The 11634-nt window shown below is 37.5% G+C and overlaps 1 protein-coding gene across 2 annotated transcripts; it reads right to left on the bottom strand.

Moving 5' to 3' along the window:
• Positions 1-1266: 1266 nt before the first annotated feature.
• On the bottom strand, positions 1267-4538 carry LOC112272878 (uncharacterized). 2 transcript variants are annotated; one of them, XM_024501052.3, is made up of 4 exons: positions 4121-4538; positions 3880-3963; positions 3600-3752; positions 1267-2290 (listed from the first exon to the last, which is right to left on the bottom strand). In XM_024501052.3, exon 4 carries the CDS (start codon positions 2136-2138, stop codon positions 1383-1385), a length of 756 nt encoding a protein of 251 aa, XP_024356820.1. In that variant the 5' UTR covers positions 2139-2290; positions 3600-3752; positions 3880-3963; positions 4121-4538; the 3' UTR covers positions 1267-1382. The 2 variants fall into 2 exon arrangements, with proteins under 2 accessions (XP_024356820.1, XP_090100901.1); XM_090244775.1 differs by having other exon boundaries at positions 1267-2278; positions 3600-3963.
• Positions 4539-11634: the final 7096 nt, after the last annotated feature.

Below are 11634 nucleotides of genomic sequence, written 5' to 3' on the forward strand. Positions count from 1 at the left end.
CTTGTGCTATAGTTATGCCATCGAAGGACATCTTTGGCAACTAGACAGAGAAGCGGATGTGTAGGGATTAACGGCCGGTTAATCATAAGACCAAGTCAGATCGGTATCCCATGCCTACGCCGGAGGAGTTATTTGATACGATGGGACACGCTAGAGTATTTAGTACTTTAGATTTGTGGTCCGGTTATTACTAGTAACCTTTGATGGTGGATGATTAGATGAAGACCGTGTTCTGGGAAGTTGATCAAGACGGAGAGATCAACTTTACCATTAGAAGTTTCTCCCATTTGGTCTTAAGAATGCCCCTGTTGAGTTTCAGAGGGTGATGGATCGGGTGTTGACCGGTCTACTGTTGCTCGGTGCTATATTGATGATATTACCATCTTTAATAGTAGCCTTTAACAGCACGTGAAGCATCTTCAGGCGGTGTTTGAGAAGTTACGTCAGTGGGGATTGCGCTTGCACCATGGCAAGTGCAAATTCTTCTATGATCGGTTGCCTTACTTGGGACATATGATTGTTTTTAGGGGGTCTTGGCATGGAACAGGCGAAGGTAGATGTGTTGTAGAAGATTCCGGCCTCAACCGACATGTCACAACTTTGAGCTTTTATTGGCTTGACGAATTACCATCGCCAGTTTGTCAAGAACTTTAGCTTGATTGCCAAGCTTTTGACTATTCCCACGGAGAAGGATTAACCATGGACTTGGGGAGGGGAGCAGCAGCAAGCATTTGCTACTTTAAAGTTGCAACTCGGTTCAGCGTCTGTGTTGCGGCGTCCAAATGTCATGCAACCTTTCCAACTGCACACAGATTGAAGTGCCATAGGACTGGGAGCAGTCTTGGCAAATGAGCACACATGAGTGCAGGCTTTTTAGCAGGCTAGGGCTAGGCCAAGAGATGTGGTTGTAAAATTGTGCAAGTCACGGCAAGCGTACTTGTGCAATCTCGGCAATGTAAAAGCATGGGCTGAATTGCCAACTTGCAAGGCAATTGAGGTGTCAAATGGCAGGCACGAGTCACATGAATTAAGCTCGTGTGGAAAAGCTGGACTTTCTGCCATTCGTGTAAAGGGAATCTCGCGATCCCTGTAAGGAAATTTTTTGGCAGCCATAATGAGGCCTCCGACAAAATGCAATCCTCACTTGAACTCGTATTAGTGTAGTAAAATGTTCCGAAGGTGATTGACTGGATATCTGCACTTTGGATGAAGGTAACTACATCATATTCCACTGAATGGGCATTATATTGGCAAGACAGCAACCGATGCAAAAATTCTAGATTACACCAAGAGCTTCGCATATATGTACAAAAGAAACAAAATCTGTTGACAAGCGACCGGTGATTCCAAACAGTTCCAATAATTCCTCCTAACAGTACATGCTATGTGGCCAAGGCACCACCAGAGAACAAGGGTATGTGCAGCAGCTTCTCAAGCTGCTGAACGCTAAGTTGAACTCGAGCACTCAGGATTTCTTCATCAGGTATTAAACCAACCAAATCCTTCAAGTTATCCATCTCTGGAGGCTCATACATCCTTCGCTTCTTTACAAATAGCAGACCTTCATCTTCACCACGTGGACGTGCATGAATTGCCAGTGCCTCAGAAGTTCCCATTTTGTCGTTGTCGGAATCCTGCAGAAGTTCCTCAATGTACCCAACAGCACTAGCCCTCGACTCAAAAGTAAACCAATATATTGTTGATGCATCCATCCAGTATAAGGACCAAAAATCATCAAGGTCGGTAAGAACAGCAAAAGGTCTGAACTGCTGCGCAAAAACATTAGCCATCACAAGCCTAATCGTAGTCTGAATAATAGCCTTGTCACGACCACCTCGAAGATCTTTCTTCAGCTCGAAGATACACTTCAACCCACGGCGTGGATCAGACTTGAGTACTATCCGATGTACAAAAGCCACATCTGTGGTGCCTTTAAAATTCCAACCACCAAGAAAACCAGATAGAAGGGTTGGATAGTTATTTGCAGCATCTATCAGCATCCACTTCCGCCCACTTGCTATCTTGTTTAAGTGAGGAATGTACCTATCAGCCTGTGACCTCTCCTGCCTATCGTCCCAACCGAATGCAGGCAGATCACTCAAGTGCTCGGGATTAGGATCAATCTCATTAAACATCATTTCCAAGCCTACCTGCCGTTCAAGAGTACCCCAAATATACTGGCTCACAGACGATAACTGAACTGATTTCTTCGATTTGGATTTCGCCTTCTGCTCAGCCAGGTATTCTGTTAACTCCTGCAAGAGCTTTTCAGGAACACCTAAAGACAGTCCTGCACAGAAGAGCACAGAAGGGGATCACACACGATGGTCACAAAATTCAATCAAACAACCAAGAAAACAGGTTTAGGGTTTAGGCCATGGCACTTCTCGCACTGCAAAAATAATATGCCAAACTTTTTACACAAATCACACCAAAGTTGTCTCGTGCCAAGTCATAATCACTCCGGTTAGGAGACTACATATTTGGCACGATTTCAAACCCCCCGAATACAGCCACGAACCATCCCTACAAGTAAGCATCAGTCGTCCATGCCAAAACTGCAGCAGAATTCGCCCATGGAACAGAGCGCCCATGGAACGGCACATTGGGACCAAATCACCAAGTAAACGTTTCAAAGCCCAAAGTGCAAAACAATCTTGAAAAAGCAAAACAGAAAAATTACTCTGTACAGCATTTCCTCCCAAAACTTGAAAGAAGGAAACAGCAACGAAGTTCTTAGGAAGACGCTTCATAGAAAACAACATTCGACCGTACTGTCTGGTTAACAGTAGCCGTAGCCAATAATGAAAATTAATCCTTCAAAATCCTAAGCGCACGACGCACCTGGGATACAGCCAAGAACAAGACCTGCTACCATTTCACTCCCAGCTGTGGATTAAACGAACCCTAATTATCAAGATTCCAGAGAAGCCTACAATATCTATCAATCGACCCACAAGAATTGCTCTAAAGTGGCAACAACGAGAACCACAAAATAACGCACAGATTGAAAGCACAAGTGAGACATATAAAAATTCATTAAAAATTAAAAAAATTAAAAAAAAAACTCGGAGCCAGGCGAAAGCACAGATTAAACGCTAAACCCTAAACTAAACCCTAAACCGGTCATGAAGACATCATAGAGTGAATATAACTCATGAATGGCCATCACGAATCATACAAGAAGATGCCTACAGACATCAGACAAGAGTGTTAAGCAACAAATATGCATACGTCCGCATATTCTGGGCATCGAACCAAATTGTGCATTCTCACTCACTCGAATACAACCTGATAAGACCGTTAGACAAACTAGTGATGCTTACCGCAGAGCTTGGCGGCAGCTCCGCAAACTAGTGAGCCGCGTCGTTCCCAAATAACAAACCATTGCGTTAACAGGCCTGCTTATTCTATCTACGAAGGCAAGTAGCCCTAAACCCTATACCGATTTTGATAAGGAAATCAATTGATCAGTTCGCCAGAAAAAGCATGTTATCACAAGTATAAGTAAGCATACCCTAAGCAACAAGTAAGCATACCAGAGCACACAAGATTCATCTCACAGATCATGGATCCAGATTCTCTCTAAGCTAACATACCTGCCGATGCCGGCGCTTCTTGCACAGACCGAACACTGCAAATTTCTTGCCGGAGGCTGACTATCTGTTGATCGCGGCTACTTATTTCATGCCGGATACTGCTTATTTCTTGCCGTAGGAACTGCAGCTTCGCTTCAAGCAGCTTTCTCACCTCTGTTCCCGAAGCAATGTCAATCTCCTTTTCCACCCCTCTTATATCCTCTTCCTTCGCTCTTATCTACTCTCTCAGCCCTCTTATCTCCTCTTCCTTCGCTCGTATCTCCTCTCTCAGGTCTCTTACCTCCTGTCCCTTCGCCCTTATCTGGTCTTGCGCCTTATCTTCTAGCTCCTCCCGCCCACTCTTTTGGCGATAATCTTGGTCCATCTGAAGAAGGGGGGACCCAACAGTAAATGCTGCTTAATATCTCAGCAAAAACATTGCTGTAAACCTAAGCTTAAACCACAGCAGAACCCCGCTCTAAAATCCACATTTGAATCTAATTTGTGCATAATAATGAACTCCAAACATTTCATGAACTTACCTCATCAGGAGCCATGGCCTCCATAACTTGAAATAGCTGGGAAGGTGGAAAATGAGGGCGTGCTAACTCCTGCAGAAAAATGCCAAGAAAAGGGAACAATGAGAGGGGGATGGGTAAGAGCAAGAGAAGAGAAGGACGCGAAACAGAGACAGAGAGGAGGGCTACATGAAGGAGGGACGGGGACAGGAGAAGAAGAGTGATCGAAGCAGAGAAATGAGGAAAGATGGGGGCAACGGATGTGGCATCGAAAGGAGGGCAGGAGGAGGGGTGGGAAGCAGGCAGGGGAGAGGGAGAGGGCAGAGAGAAGGCCGCGATGATGTAGAAGGAGACTGACTGAGGACGCAGAGAGAGATGGCCAAGCACAGCAGAGACAGGCAATTCATAAAATCCTAGTTCTACACACCCCCAACAGAGCTACCCCGAAAAAAAACGAGCAGTGCAAATGCCGCCATCACCAGTTCACGACTCTCAGCAGGCAGCCTGCCTCGTCATCCCTTGCTCCAGTCAGCATTGAGTGCTTCCTCCCTACCGTCGGAACTAATCTCACGGGAACCCATGATCACAGCCAGTGGATCTCTGGAAATTGGCTGAATTTTTATATTTGTTTTTCTCAAATACTTGCTGAGTGAATTTGAGAGCCTAAATTAAACTAACCATATAGACTGAAAGTGGGCACTTGTACCATGGTGCATGCCAGATATACTGATCATTTGATGCATGGATGAAAAACATACAACATAAAAAGACAATCTTTTCAAATAGAAATTAAATGCTAATTTTGAAGTTCAAGAAGTACTCAATTCAAACATTTCCTAAGAAAGGCACTTTCATCTTCTTATCATTTGGAGTGTTTTCATGACATGGTGTGGTGATTGGACTTGATATTCAAAATGTGGTATAAATATGGTAAATGAAAATATAATAAGTTTGTGGTGAATGGAAGTTTTTAATCACACATATATCATCAATTTGATGTCACTTATTACATGACTATAAAAATTTTCAATCCAAGCCAATGCAAGTTAATTTATAATTAATTATAAGAACAATGCAAAAAACTTTAAAGAAGAAAAATTTGATTTTTTAAAATATATCAAGAAAATGGTTTAAGTTTAAATTTAAGATTGTGATCTCAAGGATGTTGTTCCTTAGGATTAGCACATGGAACTATTTCTTACTTTGGGACTTCTTTGTTATGAGTTCACCATCCTTAAATTATAAAATTAGAGAATTGAAGTAGCTTGTTTGGAAATTGAATAAGTGATAGTTCTTTACAAGAAGACTTTGGTTTAGGATTTAGGGTTAGGGTTAGGATTTTGGGAATACAAGAGCGTCCTTTAGGTTTTGAAAGTTGTTGAATTGCGTTCTTAAAGGGACCTATCCCTCATGTTAGGTTTAAAAGTTTGGAGATAGAGTTACATGAGTGTGTTATTGGATTTTTGACTTTTTATTTTTAAGTTTTGAGATTACCTACCCTCCTATTTTCAATGATTGCGAATTCATTGGTGTGGTCAGATTCCGATAAAATGTCATAGATTTTGAACTAGGGTTGTTGACTTTTTGGAGACTGTGTGTTGGCAAGTGCTGTTAGCTTTTTTGACATTTTTTGTGAACTATACTTATTTCACAATGTAGTGCATTATTTGAGCATCGCAGATTCATCTTGTGGTCCTGAAACCAACACCGTATGGATGAGTTATGAGTGGATGAAGTTCTGTAGGTATGAGTTCATTGCAAAACTTCATCTATTCATAACTTTTACAAACGGTGTTGGATTAAAGAGCGCAATAGCATTCTAGAATGCTTTTATTGTACTCTAGAGCGTGTAATAGAGGTTAATTGAAGTGACTCTATGGATTTAGTTTTTATAGTTTTAAAGATTCATTTAGAAGTTTACAACTTAGCATTCAAATTTGTCAAACTTTTGCAATGTAGAACTTTACTCAAACTTTGTCCAAATTGGGAATTCAATAGTATTTTGTAGAGCTGATTAGATATAGTGATTTAATATATGTTAATAACAACTAAATCCTAATAACTACATGTTGTCGTCAATGACACTCGAATTGTTGGATGAAATAGTGTGCTACACCAACACGGTCTTCGTATATACCATCTTTCTTCCACTATGTGCTTCCCTTCACTTTCTTAAGCATGAGTAGATATATATCCACATTCTTTGTCCTACCATACACAAACCATTGTACATTTTTGAAAAAATCCATAATTAAAGTACGGATTTCTTCTCTATCTTGCTATCAACTATTATATTGAAACTATACCTCTTCTCCTAAAGCTTTTCGGCATGCTTCAATGCTCCTTCAATTCCTTTCCTCTCATAATTGGCTTTCCATATATTTGCCATTCCATCCTATTGTTTGACAAACAAAAGTCAAAGCACTTCTAACCAAATAGATGGTACATAATGATCATCTCCTTGAATCTCTTGTTAGAATGCTTCCAATTTTAACTTGAAATCCTTCAAAAAAATATCACTAGAAATATCTTTAGTATCAAAAGGGCCTCCTAATGCAATTTTGATGCTTTAAAGGTTTAGAATGTCCAAACTACTACAAAGTCAATATCCACCAACTACTTTCTTTGTATAAATAGTCACCTCAATTTTGATCCCCTGAAGATGATCATTACGTATGTTGTCTGGTAATACTTCCTAAGTTGATAATAACTATTGCATTTGTATGTATCTAAGACGAACTGGATGCATAGTTGCAAGCATGTCATCAAGATTTCATTTTTGTATCACATACATAATTTCATGGCATAACTCTTGATAGAATTTGAATTTAACCATATATTCACCAATCTTTAGTCTAGTACTCAATGATCCATATCCTTCCACATTGCACATCTCATGTACGCATCTCTCTCTATGTTGTAAAGTAAGATGTTGAATATGGCTAAATTTGAACGATAGGATGTCATTGGTTGTCAATAGAATCCCATAATCAAATATATTTATTTCTCGAGGCAGGTTTAAGGTTTAGGGTAACAAGAATATCCTTGAAATTTTGACATATTTTTTTTATAATTTTGAGGTAATCTACCCTTCTATTTTTGAATATTGTGGTTCCAATAAAGAAATAATCCTCTATTATAGTATCACCATTTGGAAGATATAGAATATTAGACTTTTTGAATTACAGTTGATTTTTGTGATTTTAAAAGAATTTCTATATTTAAAAATAACCTTCTTCCTTATTTGTTGATATTATAAATCTAATGATGTATTTAGTTTTTTCTAATAATGGCTTATTTTAGAGATAAATATATTTTAAAATGGAATTTAGGATTTCTATATTAATTAATTGGCTTAGAGTTTTCAAATTTATAGGTTAGCTATTCCTTCAAGATTAGGATATTGTCAATCCAATGGTGAAATAATCCACCATAATACGTTTTAGGATTTATGGTTTAGGATTTTATAGTTACAAGGGTGTTCTCAAAGTTTTGATTTTTTTTTTTTATAATTTTTGAGGTAACCTATCTACCCATTTTCAACTATTGTGGTTGCAATGGTAAAATAATCCTAAACCCTAAACCCTAAATCCTACAATCTTATTCTTTATACTTCTAAATTGTAAATAGTATTACTTACTCTTTCATTACTCGCAGTTTCTGCTTATTATTTTTTCCATTAATAGTAGTTCTGAATTTCTTGCTCATTTATTGTACGCTCTATAAATACCCCAGCCCCAATTTGGCGATGGAATTTCCCACCAACAAGGCAAGGGCTACTTTAGATTGAGGTTTCCCTTGCATTTTCGTCAATTTTTAGTCCTACATCCTTCAGTTTTAAATTTTGCACCTTCAATAGTATCTGACTGTGTATGTGTCCTTCTAAATAGTTGACTATGCGGTATAGACTACCTTGTGCATCTTCCATGCATCATAATATTTTCTTTGGTATAGTAGCAATCTCTAGAACATAATGGTAGATTTCTTGGGTGCACTTTAAGTAAAGTCACTAACGTTAATCAATCAATCTATAGCTTTCTATAGTAGTGGCAGCAAAAGAAAGTTGCTTGTTGTGGAGTGCTTTGCATTGCAATAGGCAAGAAACATATTGTGTATGTACATTGGTTGGATTACTCCTGCCGTGCATTGCTTACAATTGTTGGGACGATTATTCTTCCTCTATCTCTGTCGACGATCTTATCATTGTCGTATGGCATGATTTGCTATTTAGGAATACACTAGATATCTAGCTGTAGAGAGTTTAGGTTTCACTTGTATGTTATGCCTTAGCTTCCAAAAAAAAATCCTCTTTGCTTTGTATAAAAATTCAAAATATATTAAAATCCTTCAAAATATTTTTCTCCTCCAAAAGGGTTACTTTTTTCAAACTTTAGAATTTCATAACTCTTGATCTAACCATTCAGTTTGTTTTAAATTTATACGATAGGTAGAATAAACTCTTAACTTCTACCACAAAAAAAACCACTTACAAATTCACTTGCAATCTTCTAGCATCTAAGAAACCCTAGCAGACATTCTAAATCCTAATTTACAAGCATCCAAACACTATTTCCTCAATATCTCAAAAATCCAATATCCAAATGTCATAAAACTTACGTAAAAAGTTTAGTGATATGAAATTACACATCCTCTGAAATTTTGAGCCAAAACCGTGTCAAATTGCTCAAGATATAGCTCAAGAGACAACCACTAGTAAATTACTTTACTTACTACCCTTGGATTGCATGCACTGACTTCATAATCCAATAACTCCTTCACTTCAACTTAGAATCTAGTAAGCAGTAAGTGAAAAGTGTAGCTACAAAAGTGTTCTCTCCAGTCGCGGTCGCCGATCCTCAATTGCTATTTGTATGCGTGCGCAACGCTCCAAAGTGTGATAGAAGGTCCAAAATTAACACCTTAACTTTGAGCGTCTATAACTTCTTCATAAAATCCCCAAATGACACAAAAATTTTACCAAAACCATAGCCAAAATCCTAAACCTTTTGATCCTAATCTTTAAAACTCGAATGGTTTCGAAAAACTAACCCTAATCCCTTATATGGCCTCGGGCAGCCTCCTCAAAGCCCATTTGTCATGATTTTTGACCAATAGGAATGGAGATTTATATCATCCATCTCCATTCATCCATATTTGTATCCTAAATACTCCCTTTACTACTAAAAACCTTCTCCAATTCTTTTTCTTATAAGTTTTTTACAATAAGTCCTTTAAACACCAAATAAAAGAACTAAAATAAAACTTCAAAGGTCACCAATGTCTAATAAAGATGCCTCTAAATGAATAAAAGTTTTTACTAAAAATATCAACTTTAAAAACCATTGTCAAAAGAAAATAATATTATAAAAATTCTAATAGTAGTCTTTTTAAACAATCACTTTTTGAAGTAATAATCTAACTACATTCTACAACCAATTAAAATCCACTAGTATGGCTTTCACCATGTTATTTGACAAATTATACAATAAATTTATAAACACATTATTTTCACATGGTAGCCAAACCACAATACAATATCATAAAGTTTTTACGTATTCCTTCTATCCCTCATATAGATTGTAAGAAGCAAATGTTGGGGCCAAAATAAGGGCAATCATGTCCAGAAATTTGATGTGTACACTTTGCCTTTTGTGATTCAATAGTACCTTGATTCGTTCAACATGTAATATCTCGGGATAATCGACCAAAAATCCAAAATTTGGTTTTTACTTTGAATTGTTGTATGACGGACATATTGCTTTACTTTCAAAGGATATGGCGCATAAGTTGGGATAAATAAGCTTGAATTGAGTCGATTTTGTTTCACGAGGTCTCACACTTTATTCAGCTCATCTCGAGTTTCTTTAATTTATCCTGGTCATATGCTTAAATCAACTTAATTCAAGGTGATGTGGTATGTTTATCTTGGATTAGAGGAGAAGTTCTACTCGAGTTGGTATAGTATATTTATCTTGGATTAGAGAATAAGCTATACTTGAGCTGGTATACAATGTGTGTCTTAGAATAGTAACTTAGCTCAACTCGAGCTGATCTTGTATGTTCATCTGGAAGAAAACATCTCGTAGAGTTGAAATAATTTAATAACTGCATCACACACTTCAAAATCAGGTTGACTCAAGTTGATTGCATTAGACTTCTCTTGCCAAAGAGGATTACTTAGACTCAAACAGATAAAGTATATAGTTTTTGTACTTAAAAATCAATTCAATTCAAGCTGATTTTGTATGTTTTGTCTCACCCTACGATTCAGCTTGACTCAAGCTGATTTTGAGCATTACATCTCAATTAAAAATTTAAACCAATTTGAAATTTTTCTTCTTATAAATTAATTTTAAATCGACTTAATTTGCAGTTCTGTATCCACGACGCACTCTAAAATCATTCGGGCTCAAGCATATCAATGGTCTTTCGTATATATTTGCTCCATCCGAACTCGTTTTGGATTCATTGTAGCATCCATCAATTCTTACTCTATATTTTGTTTTAATTATATTGAATTTAATGGACAATTGTCAATTGGATGGATCTATGATGCTTAACGATTCTTCAGATAAGGACATCCCAATTGACATTCTAGTAGATGTTGACCTTCCATGGATTGATTTAGTCTCCTGAGGATTCTAGGTTAGAAAGACAATTTCCTTGCATAATTCAGAGGAGGTAGAAATTATTGTTGGGATTCTCTGCCAACTTTGCTCCACCACAATGCGAAATGTTACCACCCCTTTGGGTGATACTCATATTGATGTTTAAATTATTAGATCTATTGTTGGAAATGAGGCTTTAGCTGAGTAGAAGTACTCTATCAAATCCTGGCCCATCGTGCAAGTTTTTTGTAATGTTGTAAGTCTTTACCATCACCTATAACGTCACACCTACAACATTACGCTAACAACAAAAAATCAACCTCTTGGATATACTTAAGATGCACATGACAGTTTCTCTTGTAATCCAATTTTATCTTGGAGGGCAATTAAGCTTTTTACTCATGATTTGATCAACACTGTGGCTACTAATATGTGTTGTTCTATGAGTTGTATCAAGCATTACCCCAAAGATAAGATCAAGATCCTTTGCACATGGATGTATTCAAAATCAATGGTTCTTTTTCAGAAGCATATAAAGCTCGATGTTCACCACTAGTTCCATGTTGATTCTATAGAAATAAATGTTGTTACATTTGAAGGATAGAGGTCTGCCCCGCAATGTTGATGCATATTATAGGTGTCATGAGGTCAACTTTCTATCGCTACATCAAAGACGCTGCTATTAGCGTTGTGGCTTAAAATCATGGTAATATTAAAATGCATAAACTTAGGAGTCATATTATTGTGACAATAGTTGCTTTATGTTCAATTCTTATAAAGAATGCAGATCATATGCTCCACAAGTCTTGAGTTCTTTATATCGATGAAAAAGCCATGGTAAAAGTCTTATTTGCTAACTTCAAGTAGAAGGACCAAATCCCTTTTCTTGACACCCACTTATTGTGATTGTGGTCTAAAATCAATTTCAGC

Source organism: Physcomitrium patens, chromosome 19 (genome assembly GCF_059467195.1).
Source record: "Physcomitrium patens ecotype Gransden chromosome 19, ASM5946719v1, whole genome shotgun sequence".
In the NCBI taxonomy this organism is placed as follows: domain Eukaryota; kingdom Viridiplantae; phylum Streptophyta; class Bryopsida; order Funariales; family Funariaceae; genus Physcomitrium; species Physcomitrium patens.